Below are 14549 nucleotides of genomic sequence, written 5' to 3'. Positions count from 1 at the left end.
GGCTTGGGTGGTTGGTGCCTTTGATGATTTTCCGGGCCTTCTTTTCACACCGCCTGATATAGAGGTCCTGGATGGCAGGGAGCTCAGCCCCAGTATTGTACTGGGATGTCCGCACAACCCTCTGTATTGCCATGCAATCGAGGGTGGTGTTATTTCCATACCAAGCAGTGATGCAGCCAGATCTCACTGGTACAGCTGTCAAACCTTTTCAGGATTTGAGGGCCCATGTCAAACTTTTTCAACCTCCTGAGGGGGAAGAGGCACTGCCTTCTTCACAATTGTGTGTGTGTGTGTTTGTTCCAGTTCACAGGACAGGACAATCTACCTCAAGAGGAAGGGAATCTCAAATGTTGTAAAAGTTTAAGGAAAAGCTCAGTATTGGAATAAAACGTACTCAATTTCATTTTTTGATAAACTTTTTAATTTTTTGGGCAATGAACCTTTTTGACTTTGCATAGGGGGTTAGAATAGTTACAAAAATAATAACAGCACAGGACAAGATAGTGGCAATACACATCTCCTTTTGTTTTCCCCCACCTACTGTTATGTAATTCTTGGGTATTTAAAATCTCTTTCGTGTCTACTGATTAAAGAACTAAACATGTTTTTACCGAACTGCTGCCTGTCGCCTTTTTTCATGTTAAAAGGAAAGGAAGTGGAGAAAGGACATAGGGATCCACTCCAACGTTTGTTGGCCACACTAGAATCGGAGACTTTAGCGACACCTTGAGGACGTACTCGTTCTCTGCAACTAAAGTTTTGGCGCCCTTTCTGAACGCCGCTGCTCACAAGTAGACATGCGCACTTCTCATTCATCACATCGTTTCCGCTTCCTTTATGTATCCGATTATTTTTGAGAGGTCTGTTGTGTTTGTAGTTACACGTGTTGGTATTTTCCTGTAAAATGTTCAAATTGGTCTCACTTTTAAGCCTGAAATGTTTTGATATCAAGTATTATCTTCCGGTTAATGGTGTCCCATTTGCCTTCGCTTAAAAAATATATAGTTTACGAGTAAGAACGGTGTCTATGTTCGTTTGTTAGCTTAGCCAACAGTCGCTAGATACCCCATCCAAGCTAGCAATAAACCGGCTAACTAGTCTTTGGCCCTTTATCAAACATATTGCAATGTTTATATTCTACTGCATGATAGAAATGTGTGCACTCTACTGTATGATATAATTAACTGTACGGTGAAGTTGGAGCATCTGTAATTTATTATCGTCATCTTGTTTTTTTCCCCTGCTACATCGGGTTTTCCAACATCAACGAAGTTGAAACCCATTGTTGGTCCATCATGGGAGCTTACTTGTCGCAACCCAATACAGTGAAGTCCTCTTCCAATGGGGGAAACCAAAATATGAGCTATGGTTTTGCGGCCATGCAGGGCTGGCGTGTCTCAATGGAGGTAAGATGAGCTAAACAAATTGCTAGCTGGATTGGATTCCGCAGTCATTCATTGCCAGTATGGTGTCCAACTAACTAGCAACCAGTTAGCTAGAATGCTAACGAAATGATTTGGTTCAGACAACAAAAAGTAATGTAAGTTGTCTATAATGTGCTACAGGTTATCAAACATATGGGGCTTGGCTTAGTTATCCAACCATTAAACACGTGGCTTAATAACTATCAACGTCAACACTGGCCAGCTAGCTAAGTTTTATTTGCGCATGAATACTTTTTGTTTGTGGCTAACTATATAGTTTTGTAGTTACCCAACAATGTAGCTAGGTAGCTTTCCTGCATGTATTGATATAACTATGTAAGATGTGCAAGACTGGACCGTTAACATTAACAATGTAAATGCATCATTATTCATTTCACATTCAAGTGGCACCGGTCTGATTTCTATGATGTAGCCGTTCTACTGCTCATAGAAATGGCATTTCATGAGAGTAACGTTTTTGTTTCTTTCAACAGGATGCTCACAACTGCATTCCAGAACTGGATGATGAAACGGCTATGTTTGCTGTGTATGATGGACATGGAGGTACTGTTCTTTTTATCCTGAATATTAACTTTTGTGCGTACCTTGATTGTATGTTATTTTTGTTAATGTCAGACATTATTAAACAAGTTATTCTAAGTAATCGATACTTGCTTTCTCAGGTGAGGAAGTAGCATTATACTGTTCCAAGTACCTTCCTGAAATCATTAAGGAACAGAAGACTTACAAAGATGGCAAACTGCAAAAGGTGAGTGCAAGAATGCTTTTGGGGTATGGAAAGGAATCCTCTTGACATGGACAATTGAACATGGTGCATATATGTAAGAGTGTATATAGAAAGTGCACAATATTTATTGGGTGTAATCTCACATTGTTAAGTGAGTACAACCAACTTTGGTTCAGTAGCTCTTGTATTTGTTGTCAAAATCTACTCCATAGCAGCATACATTTGTCTTAGGTGGGTGGATGTGTTTCAGGCTTTGGAGGATGCATTTCTGGCCATTGATAGCAGGGTGACCACAGAGGAAGTGATCAAAGAGCTTGTTCAGATAGCTGGCCGCCCACAAGAGGAAGCACCAAATGAAAAAGTGGCTGAAGAAGATGATTGTAAGTACGCTGTAACAGCTGACCACGTTATATATGTAGTTGTCATTCCTTGTGCTTTATTCAAAACAAATAGTTTGATTCAAACCCATGTGTTCCTTTGTCTGTTAGTGGACAATGAGGAGGCAGAACTTTTGCACGAAGAGGCCACCTTGACCATTGAAGAGTTACTCGTCCGCTATGGACAGAACCTCAATGCGATTAAACACAAGAAGCTCTGTCCGGAGGGTAAAAAAGAGTCTGGGGAAGGTGAACCACATTCCCATGGGGAGAAGGGCATCAACGGAGAAGTGGAGAGTGAGGTAGACAGCAATCGGAAGGCTGATGGTGCTGGAAGTGCAGCTGGTGGTGCGGGATTCTCCAAGCTGCGGGCCAGGAGAGCAGGAGGGGACAGCTCTTCAGTGACAGGAGCAGCAGGGTCCTCTGAAGGAGAAAAGGAAACCGGGCCCTCCTGCTCCTCCTCAGCAGCTCCGGCTCCAGGAGACACCAGCTCAAAGTTCTTTGAGGACAGTGACGAGTCGGGGGAAGAGGAAGACGAGGAGGGTAGCGAAGAGGAGGTGAGGGGGAAGAACTCTCCTTCAGGAGTTAAGTTCCTGTTACTCTAACTCTGGTGCCCCACCCTCTGCCTGAAGAGCTACTGGGTATTCAGGCTTTTGCCCAAACACAGTTCTTACACACCTGATTAAGCTTAGAGATCCTGGTGAGGAGCTATTGGTAGAATCAGTTGTTAGATTCTGGTTGGAGCAAAAGCCTGCAGAATGACTGTTCTCCAGTAGGAGGGTTGGGCACCTCTGCTGTAACTCACATTTGCTGTTCATAGATTTTCCCCCACTGGATTTTTCAACACGAACGGTTTAAAATATTTTTGGAAAGAATGCTTTATGTTAATTATGTAATTACGCTTCTACAGGATGCCAGTGAGGAAGATGAAGGTGAAAACAGTGACGAGGAAGAAGACACTGAAGAGGGGGAGGACTCTGATGAAGAGAATGAGGAGATGTGCTACCCTGGAATGGATGGAAAAGAAGAGGTAGAATACACATCTTAATTTTCAACTTAAACCTTGAATGGAGAGCGCTTTCTTAAAAGGATTTCTGAGTAGCCCTGGTTGTTGAAAGGTAATGGGGTGTTTTGTGTCTGAAGTAGTGATTACTTTCTATGCCTCCCTAAATGCAAAATATTATTCTGGGATTAATCTCTTTAGCTGTGTAGTGGGTTAATCACAGGCCCTTTAAACTGAAGGTGGCAATTTTCAGATTAACTGTGTGCCCTTTTCCCCCAGCCTGGCGCAGACAGTGGCACTACAGCAGTGGTGGCTCTGATCAGAGGGAAACAGCTGATTGTGGCAAATGCCGGCGACTCCCGCTGTGTGGTGTCTGAGAAGGGCAAGGCCATAGACATGTCCTACGACCACAAGCCAGAGGATGAGCTGGAGCTGGCCAGGATAAAGAATGCTGGTGGAAAGGTCACCATGGACGGTCGCGTCAACGGAGGACTCAACCTCTCCAGGGCCATCGGTAAATCGATCCTCCTGCATTTCCTAGCCCTGGCATTTTGATTTGAATTATCAGGCATTGTTTCAAGAAATATATACCGTAATTTCTGGACTATTAAGCGCACCTGAATATAAGCCTCACCCACTGCATTATTAAAAAAGATGTATTTTGTGCATAATGTCTACAAGCCGCAGGTGCCTACCGTTACATAGCCTTTAAACGAAACACGGTTTGTAACAAAAATAAATAGGCTTTAACGAAACACGGCTTGTAACAAAAATAAATAGGCTTTAACGAAACACGGCTTGTAACAATTTGTTAATTTTTTAAAAATAGCAGTAAACAGTAGCCTACCAAGAAAGTCATTGGTCACTACCTTCCTCCTGTGCACTGAAACCACTGGAGTTGAATAGCCTCAGAATTGCTTCATCCGATGTTGGAATGTTTTCATTGTCGCTCTCGTCACTTTCATCCGGAGGCAAATTCCCCGCTGAGCTCATGCTGCCCTCTTCAACACGCAGCAGTCCAGCCTTTCGAAACCCGTTGATGATAGTGGATTTTTTGACAATGCTCCACGCTGTCAGGACCCACTGGCAGACTTGACCATAAGTTGCTCTTCGCATGTGGCCGGCAGACTTGACCATAAGTTGCTCTTCGCATGCAACCCGTTTTAGTGAAGGATTTCTCCCCACTTGTCATCCAAGCCTCCCACTGAACACGGAGCGCCACCTTAAATGCACGATTTACACTGATGTTGAGTGGCTGCAAATACTTTGGGCCATCTGCTTTTCTTCCCTCTGAAAGCTTTTGTTATCTTTTTGCACTGAGTCAGTTCCTCACGCTGCTGTTTCCAACGTCTTATCATCGACTCATTAAGGCCAAGCTCCCGTGCAGCAGCTCTTTTCCAACAGCCAGATCGATCGCCTTCAATTTGAAAGCTGCATCATATGCATTTCTCTGTGTCTTTGCCATGATGAGGGTGACAAAATGACTACCGTAATCAGAATGATGGAAGTTTGAGCGCACTCGATTTACGTCACATTATGTGACGGTGCTCAGTTTTTTGGCTGCATGAATCTTGTGAAAGTGGGAAAAATCCATAAATTAGCCGTGTTATTGTATAAACCGCAAGGTTCAAAGCGTGGGAATAAAGTAGCGGCTTATAGTCCGGAAATTACGGTACTTTTGCTGTTGAAGAAAAGACATTAGATTGAAAGGGCCTTTGTGTTTTCAGGCGATCACTTTTACAAACGAAACAAGGCCCTTGGCCCAGAGGAGCAGATGATCTCATCAATGCCTGATGTCAAAGAGCTCACCCTCAACCCAGAGCATGACTTCATGATCATTGCATGCGACGGAATCTGGTAGTTTTTATTTTATTTTTTAAATTAAGGCCATACTTCAATAATCAATGTGTGAAATTAATCCACAGCTATATTTCCCTTAATTAATGAGTGTCATCCACAGGAACGTCATGAGCAGTCAAGAGGTTGTAGACTTTGTCAGTCAGAGAATAAAGCCTAATGCCGATGATGCTGCCAGGCCTTTGTCCTCCATAGTTGAAGAAGTAAGATTATATATATTTTTATTGTGTTGGGAAACCTCTGATGTCCCTGAGATCCACCACTTCCCTGTAATCATGACATTACTCATTCTTTATTTAACAATGAACTAGCGCTCTCAAACTTTATTTTGTCTCCGTAGCTACTTGACCATTGCTTGGCACCTGATACATCTGGAGATGGCACAGGCTGTGACAACATGACCTGCATCATCATCACATTCAGCGCTCACCCTGGCAGAAGCATGGCCGACGGAACCAAGAAGAGAAAGCCTGAAGAGATTGTCCCAGAGAAGAACGGGAATGACAGCAAAAAGTCAAAAAGCGAATAGAACTGCCAACAAGTACTCCAGTCCTTTTCACAAGCCAGAACTTTCCCATCTCTGAAAAGTTTAAAGACCATGGTCTCTGGGATAGGATGAGTTTTAGTATAATGTCCTGAGACTGAAGAGAAAGTATAAAAGTAAAATGGCCTCTTTGTAATTATTGATTTTGCTTAACTGTCCTACTGGAAACGTGTCCTGTGAATCCTTGTGTACTGTTTTTGTCACCCATGCCCTTTATGTATATAATTTTCAATATTTGTTGATGGGCGAAATGCATCTTTGTAATTGTGGATCAATGTGACATTTGGTGCATACTCGTTTGACACCATTCTGTAATTACATACAAATACATTTTTATTTTTTGTGTGACAAGTGACATCTTGTCTACTTACTTTAAAAGGACAATCACTGTTTGCATGAGTCAAATGTCCCCCTAGGCAAAGAACACTGAAACTCCTCTCAACAGTTCAATAGATTTGAAACTACTCTATTCACATGACATTTTGTACTATCTGTATTTAATTAATACATTTTACATTCCTTGCACTCGCATATTCCCAGAACAATTTGCCAACCACCTGAGTTGAGGCCACTATGCTATTTAAATATCTGCCGTTGTCTCATGACTTGGTTTGCGCATAAAGATGGTGGGAACACTGCCTTACGTGTAGTTAATTATGTTCCAAATTTAGCAAATGCTTTTGATGGATTTAGTATAACTATTCATGGGACAAAAGCTTCTCATGTATCTTTTTATGCTTGACTGAAATGTCCAGTTAAAAGGTTAACCCAAATATTTTAGTACATTTTATTTTGGTACTTTTTGAGAACATTGAGTTTCACTTGAAAAATCACATGAAGTATTTTTTTCCCCCTAAATCAATAAAGTTGACAAAAACCCTTTTTATTTCATCAGTAATGGGGATGGAAAGGTTGCACAATCATGTAGCAAAGCACTAAAGCATCATGCCAATCGTTTTATACCGCAAGTGGTTTGGAGCTAGCCTGGGTACAAGTCTGTTTGTGATATCATTCTACTCCTTGCCACGTCAGGTGGTGGAATGATCGCACAAACAGACTTGTACAAAGGCTAGTTGGAACTACCGTGCCCAAAATACTAATAAGCTCAGTTTTTTTGGGGGGGTGAACATTTTATACCTCCAACAGCAAATTGATTTTCTACACCACTCAAACTCATACATTTTCAAGATATGCTACACTACAGATAATACAATGTCATAATAGGTATATATATTAACCAGATTTACCATTACTCTTAATTTTACCATAGCCATATGAGCAGATTTGACAGTATAAACAAATGGAAAGTACATAAAACATGTTGGGGCTAGGTGTTTTGTTCTACCACATAGGGGTTCTGATGAACATCCCCATCCAGCTGTGAGAATCAGCCATCTGAAACAATAATTGCATCTATAATAAACACAATCTGAATGTAACATAGCCAGTAGACTGGTACACACCTCTTTGTGCTCGATTAAAGTAAACCCTCATCTTATGTGCAGTAACAGAAAATCTACATTTTTTATTTTCTTCTGCCTATATTTGTCATAAGCAATACTTATGCTTACCTGCATTCTTTTATGAAGAAATCTCAACTGTTGGTTCAGCAACTCTATTTCCTATTAAAATAAAACAGAATTCAGCCGACATATGTATGATGATACTGTAGTTCCAATATTTTACATGAGTCATTTAGCAGACGCTCTTATCCAGAGCAACTTACATTAGTGAGTGCAAACATTTTGATACTTTTTTCGTACAACATGATGGATTCTTATGATGTACCTGATAAATTTTCTCATGACGTCTTAATTTAATCTGAGGAAACAGTTCTTCAAGTCTCACTATCTGAAAAAATAAATAATGACAAATCAATGCTTTTTCCTCTCTGGATTATGAATACAGAAAGCTCGTAGAAATATTGTCTTACCCTTCTGACAACACCTTGTAGTCTTGTTCGCATACTTTTATTGATTACTGTCATGGCAATGGTCCGTGGTTTTGGAATGACTTAGAATCAACAAATACACCACACAACATCAATCACGCATTCTAACAAGAAGGGAAACATAGATTTTATATACTAGATAATATACAGTGAGCTACAAAAGTATTGGGACAGTGACACATTTTTGTTGTTGTTTTGGCTCTGTACTTCAGCACTTTGGATTTGAAATTATACATGTTAAAGTGCATAAAATCATTAATTTAATTTTCATCCATATCGGGTGAACCGTTTAGAAATTACAGCACTTGTATATAGTCCCCACATTTTAGGGGACCAAAAGTATTGGGACAAATTCACTTACATGTGTATTAAAGTAGTCAAAAGTTTAGTTTGGTCCCATATTCCTAGCATGCAATGATTACATCAAGCTTGTAACTCCACAAACTTGTTGGATGCATTTACTGTTTGTTTTGGTTGTCTTTCAGATTATTTTTGTGCGGATAGAAATTAATGTATTGTGTCATTTTGCAGTCACTTTTATTGTAAGTAAGAATAGAATGTTTCTAAACACTTCTACATGAATTGTGAATAATGATGAGTGACAAAGTTACAGATGCACAAATATCATACCACGAAGACCTCTCACCATTACAATAAAAGAGGTTAGCGGGGGGTATGAACTTTCTCACACATTATTCACGATTCATTGAGGATTAACCGTAATAATAATAATGGTAGCATCCACATTAATGTATGTAGAAGTGTTTACAAACATTATTATTTACAATAAAAGTGACTCCAAAATGACACAATACATTATTTACCATTAATTTCTATTGGGTACAAAATCATCTGAAACACAACTAAAACAAACAGCCACAAGCTTGACATAATCATTGCATGCTAGGCATATGGGGACCAAATACTAAACTTTTGACTACTTTAATGCATATACACTGAGTGTGTTCTTTCCATGACATAGACTGACACACAGGTGAATCCAGGTGAAAGCTACAATCCCCTTATTGATATCACGTGTTAAATCCACTTCAAATCAGTGTAATTGAATGGGAGCAGACAGATTAAAGAAGGATTTTAAAGCTTTGAGACGACTGAGACATGGATTGTATATATGTGCCATTCAGAGGGTGAACGAGTAAGGGAAAGATTTAAGTGCCTTTGAACGGGGTATGGTAGTAGGTGCCAGGTGCACCGGTCTGTGTCAAGAATGGCAATGTTGCTGGGTTTTTCACACTCAATAGTTTCCCATGTGTAGCAAGAATGGTCCACCACCAAAAGGACATTCAGCCAACTTGACACAACTATGGGAAGCATTGAAATCAACAATGGCCAGCTTGCATGTGGAAAGCTTGACACCTTGTAGCGTCCTTGCCCTGACAAATTGAGGCTGTTCCAAGGGCAAAAGATGGGGTGCAACTCAATATTAGGAAGTTGTTCTTAATGTTTTGTACACTCAGTATAGAAGTGAATTTGTCCAAATACCTTTGGTCCCCTAAAATGGGGGGACTATGTACAAAAATGGCTGTAGTTTCAGAGTGTCAAGTGCTGGACTACAGAGCCCCAAAACATTTCACTGTCCTAATACTTTTGTAGCTCACCATATATCTGTTATTTAAATTATATTTTAATGTGAAATGTGAGGATATAAGTTAAATGTGTACCATGCTGAAAGACTGTTGCCACTTCCAGCACATATGGCCTATGAATCAAAATATATTGACATTAATGTTATGCACTGATAGAATGAATTACAGTTTATTTTTACATGAAATATACATTTTAGTAAATGATTGGCTCACAGTAACATACAGAATGTTGCAGTACTTACATGTGCTTGCTGTTCACCGGTATAAAGCTGTTGAATGGAATCAGACAGCCCTTTTGGTTTCTTATCTAGAAATATGCCATCATTTGGAAAGGGATACATTATAATAGTGTCAGTCAGTATACAGTACATGGTACAATAATTTGAGGCTGAATTTTAGGAAACAGAACTTTATAAAAAAAGATATGGCATACCTTAAATGTCTGTGTCACATTAGCAGAATTCAATCCAAACAAATGTGTTATGATCTTGAAGAGAGAGAGAGGGCGAAAAAGAGAGAGCGAGAGAGCTATTAGTATGGGGGAGAAACCTGACAATTTGGCCTACTGCTGAACCACTCTGCCTACCTGTTTAACTGTAGTGGCCTCCATACCCTTTGGAATGGTGACCTCTTGCAATGCAATGACTCTGTCATCTGGAATAGGAGGAACACATCTAATTTGTAATGAATTCAGCTTTTTATGTGTGCAACTGCAAGAAATAATCACAGATGGTTTATAATGTGAAGCCTTGATAGGGGGCTTCCATTTAATTTCAAGTAGCCTTGCTGGCTATCATTTCTCAGTGAACTATGCATCAACAAAGATGTCAAATCCACCTGCTTCCCGCTGGTTGAAGTTGGGCTGGAAGAATGTACTACATTTTTATTATACCGATGAAAAATATAAAAGCAACATGTAAAGTGTTGGTTCCATGTTTCATGAGCTAAAATAAAAGATCCCAGAAATTATATGCACAAAAAACGTATTTCTCTAAAAAAATGTAGCACAAATTTGTTTACATCCCTATTAGTGAGCATTTCTCATTTACCACCTGACAGGTGTGGCATATCAAGAAACGGATTAAACAGCTTGATCAGTACACAGGTGCACCTTGTGCTGGGGACAATAAAAGGCCACTCTAAAATGTGCAGTTTTGTTAAATAACACAAGGCCACAGATGTATCAAGTTGAGGGAGAGTGCATCTGGCATGCTGACTGCAGGAATGTCTAGCAGAGCTGTTGCCATAGAATTTAACGTTACTTTCTCTACCATAAGCCACCTCCAACATCTTTTTGAGAATTTGGCAGGAGTCCAAGCGGCCTTACAAGCACAGACCATGTGTAACCATTGTCTGAGACCAGCCACCTGGACAACTGATAAAACTGTGGGTTTGCACAACCGAATTTCTGCACAAACTGTCAGAAACCGTCACAGGGAAGCAGATGGCAGACAGTGTGTATGGCGTTGTGTGGGCGAGCAGTTTGCATAAAATTGTAAACAGAGTGGTGTCGGTGGGGTTACAGTATGGGCAGGCATAAGCTATGGACAAAGAACATAATTGCATTTTATCGATGTCAATTTGAATGCACAGATCCTTATAGGCCCATTGTCGTGCCATTCACCTCGGTTTCAGCATGATAATGCTGAAGGATCATGCCGCAAGGATCTGTTACAAAATTCTTGAAAGCTGAAAATGTCCAAGTTCTTCCATGGCCTGGACAGTTCTTCCATACTCACCAGACATGTCACCCATTGCGCTTGTTTGGAATGCTCTGGAGCGACATGTACTACAGCATGTTCCAGTTCCCGCCAACATCCAGAAACTTTGCACAACCTTTGAAGACGTATCGAACAACATACACAGGCCACAATCAACAGCCGAGATCAACTCTATGTCACGCTGCATGAGGCAAATGGTGGACACACCAGATACGGACTGGTTTTCTGATCCACGCTCCTACCTTTTTCAAAGGTATCTGTGACCAACAGATTTGTATATACCTGTATTCCCAGTCATGAAATCCATAGATTTGGGCCTAGTTTATTTATTTAAATTGACTTATGTCCTTATAAACTGTAACTCAGTCAAATCTTTAAAATTGTTGCATGCTGCGTTTATATTTTTGTTACGTGTAAATATTTAGGGCTGCCGTTTTGATCTTGATAAGGGGTAGCTAGATTTGTATGTTATTTCAGATGCAACCCACGACTAGCACGAGCTAAAATGTAACCCAGAGACTGTTTATATGGAAACCAGTGTAAACACAGCGTCAGGGAGCAACAATAAATCAAATGTATTTATAAAGCCCTTTTTACATCGGCTGATATATCAAAGTGCTGTACAGAAACCCAGCCTAAAACCCCCAAACAGCAAGCAATGCAGGTGTAGAAGCAAAAAGAAATCAAAAGAAACCTAACGTTTACGCAACTCCAACCAAAAGGATGAATTAAAAAAATAGACCAACCGTTTTTATCAAGTCTCCTTAGTGCAATCCAAGCTTTTGATAAACTTTGAGAATTATCACGACGAATATTTGTCATTTTATCAACGCAGCGCCGGCCAAATCAAGCTTGAAGGAAGCCCCGTTTTTGAATGTATTTATACATCAATGTCTTGCAAGCCCGTGTTTTGATAATGATGATTTGTCGCCACAGATAGTATGTTTTTGTTTCTAGCGTTATGGCTAGAAGGATTTGCCCTACAGCTTCATCTAGTGGTCGCGTCGGGGACAACACTTGACTGTAATTTTGAGGCGAAATCTCACCCTAACTCTTTTCCTAACAGTAACGTAATTCTTCTAACCAACTACGTAAATTCACTTAACCTGTTAATGTAAACAAACCCTCTCTCGCGACAAATCGTCTGTCGTTTCCGCAGTGGGTGGGCTCTGAACCTTTGAACTACCAACCTCTGAGATGCCAGCAAGCTTGCACAAGAACAAAAAAGTCTCGCGATGAAGATGTAATAATACAAAAAGAACACAATGGTCGAAATTCGTAACAATTTACTAGAAAATGTGAACATACATAGAATATTGTTTAACAACATTCAAATAAGGAAAATAATTAGCCTTAATACCACAAATAATGACGTAATTGACAATTATTAACAGCATCAAGATGAATGACTACTAGATATTAGGAATCAAATTGTATTTGTCACATGCGCCGAAATGCTTACTTACAAGCCCTTAACCAACAATGCAGTTAAGAAAAATAAGAAATAAAGTAACAAATAATTAAAGAGCAGCAGTAAAATAACAATGGCGAGGCTATATACAGGGGATACAAAGTCAATGTGCGGGGCCACCGGTTAGTCGAGGTAATTGAGGTAATATTTACACTACCGTTCAAAAGTTTGGGGTCACTGAGAAATGTCCTTGTTTTTGGAATAAAATCACACTTGTTGTCCATTAAAATAACATAAAATTGATCAGAAGCACACTCTTCTAGGCAGAGTTGCAAAGAAAAAGCCATATCTTAGACTGGCCAATAAAAAGAAAAGATTAAGATGGGCAAAAGAACACAGACACTGGACAGAGGAACTCTGCCTAGAAGCGGGTACTATTTAATGAAGCTGCCAGTTAAGGACTTGTGAGGTGTCTGTTTCTCAAACTAGACACTCTAATGTACTTATCCTCTTGCTCAGTTGTGCACCGGGGCCTCCCACTCCTCTTTCTTTTCTGGTTAGAGCCAGTTTTTGCTGTTCTGTGAAGGGAGTAGTACACAGCGTTGTACAAGATCTAAAGTGTCTTGGCAATTTCTTGCATTGAATAGCCTTCATTTCTCAGAACAAGAAAATACTGACTAATTTCAGAAGAAATGCCTTATTCTGCCCTTGAGTTGCGTTCCCATGCAAACTAGACAGATAGCTAACAACTAAGTCTTCAATAAAACTCCCAAAGGCTGAAGCGTGACAAGAAATAACTACATTGAAAGACCTGCACCGTAGCGTTGTTTGTAGCTGCTTCTATGCGTGCAAAACAAATTCTGAACTTCCCGTTTGCGTTGTCTTTCTAAGTACCAGAAAGCGCCACTAGGGGGCAAATAACACCATTGAACACAATGAAAATCCAATTTAACCATTGTAATAAAATAATCTGTTACCTTCTAACAGGATGGCAGCACACTCCCCGCCTGGTATAATGAAATTGTGCCACTATGAAATAAAACATATCAAGAAACAAATAATGTCCTTTCTATTTTTATCTTTAGTCTCTAGGATGCTTCAGAAAGAAGAACAACAATCTCTGAGATTGGTCTCAGAAACACCTTAGCAGCTCCTTGCTTGACAATTTTTAGTTCTACTTTCCTAACCTTTTTGTCAGTACTGGGAAAGGTTTTTACCACAAGCCCGAGTGGCCAGTCATTTCTGTGTGCCTGACTGTCTTTCAATAAGACAACATCTCCCACTTTTACATTTGGCTTTTCTGCTGTCCATTTTCTGCGTCTCTGCAGCGTTGTCAGGTACTCCTGTCTCCACCTTTTCCAAAAGGTGTCAGCGAGACACTGGACTTGCTTCCACTGTTTTCCATGAAGGTCGTTCATGCTGAAGTATCCAGAAGGGGCTGAGGTAGCGCTGGTCTTTTGTGTAAGTAACATTGAGGGTGTGAGAATGGTAGGCATGTCAGGGTCGGTTGATACTGACACTAAGGGTCTCGCATTGCTTATTGCCATAACTTCAGACATAAGAGTGCTCAAGACCTCATGTGTGAGACGAGTGGAGCCCGTCTGAAACAGCATAGCATCAAGAATACGTCTGGCAACCCCAATGAGTCTCTCCCAAGAACCACCCATATGAGACGAGTGTGGAGGATTAAATATCCAAGTACATCCCTTATCTGAGAGGTATTTAGTCAGTTCTGAGTCATTTGTGTCGATACCCAGTTCCCTGCAGGCACCTATAAAGTTTGTACCTCGATCAGACCTTAGCACTTTTGCTGGACCACGGATAGCGAAAAAACGCCTCAGCGCGTTGATGAAGCTGGATGTGGACATGGATTCGATAAGCTCGATATGGACTGCTCTAGTAGACA

The 14549-nt window shown here is 40.4% G+C and overlaps 2 protein-coding genes across 2 annotated transcripts in view; one reads left to right on the top strand and one right to left on the bottom strand.

Moving 5' to 3' along the window:
* Positions 1-1295: 1295 nt before the first annotated feature.
* LOC115144303 (protein phosphatase 1G-like) lies at positions 1296-6833 on the top strand. The gene is made up of 10 exons (XM_029685227.2): positions 1296-1406; positions 1919-1988; positions 2108-2193; positions 2423-2552; positions 2661-3106; positions 3460-3579; positions 3832-4066; positions 5280-5409; positions 5513-5612; positions 5750-6833. The coding sequence occupies exons 1-10, from the start codon at positions 1296-1298 to the stop codon at positions 5936-5938; spliced, it is 1617 nt and encodes a 538-aa protein (XP_029541087.1). The 3' UTR covers positions 5939-6833.
* The window catches only part of LOC115144495 (solute carrier family 2, facilitated glucose transporter member 11-like), a 27886-nt gene continuing 20152 nt past the window's right edge, over positions 6816-14549 (bottom strand). Inside the window, exons 2-9 of the mRNA XM_065002536.1 lie at positions 10098-10165; positions 9945-9998; positions 9754-9818; positions 9587-9624; positions 7887-7966; positions 7742-7804; positions 7525-7575; positions 6816-7348 (exon numbers count right to left, since the gene is read on the bottom strand). Of these exons, the coding sequence (XP_064858608.1) occupies positions 7295-7348; positions 7525-7575; positions 7742-7804; positions 7887-7966; positions 9587-9624; positions 9754-9818; positions 9945-9998; positions 10098-10165 (473 nt within the window). The 3' untranslated portion in view covers positions 6816-7294. The remainder of the gene's footprint in view (positions 7349-7524; positions 7576-7741; positions 7805-7886; positions 7967-9586; positions 9625-9753; positions 9819-9944; positions 9999-10097; positions 10166-14549) is intronic.

Source organism: Oncorhynchus nerka, linkage group LG16 (assembly GCF_034236695.1).
Source record: "Oncorhynchus nerka isolate Pitt River linkage group LG16, Oner_Uvic_2.0, whole genome shotgun sequence".
NCBI lineage: Eukaryota > Metazoa > Chordata > Actinopteri > Salmoniformes > Salmonidae > Oncorhynchus > Oncorhynchus nerka.
Note: the sequence above shows the minus strand (reverse complement) of the source record. Positions and strands in the feature narration are given on the sequence as shown.

Bases quoted from the DNA above. Each gene is read 5' to 3' on its own strand.
- LOC115144303 (XM_029685227.2), top strand. From the start codon at position 1,296: ATGGGAGCTTACTTGTCGCAACCCAATACAGTGAAGTCCTCTTCCAAT. The intron at 5,410-5,512 runs GTAGTTTTTATT...TGTCATCCACAG, and splicing joins ATTGCATGCGACGGAATCTG to GAACGTCATGAGCAGTCAAG. The intron at 5,613-5,749 runs GTAAGATTATAT...TTGTCTCCGTAG, and splicing joins TGTCCTCCATAGTTGAAGAA to CTACTTGACCATTGCTTGGC.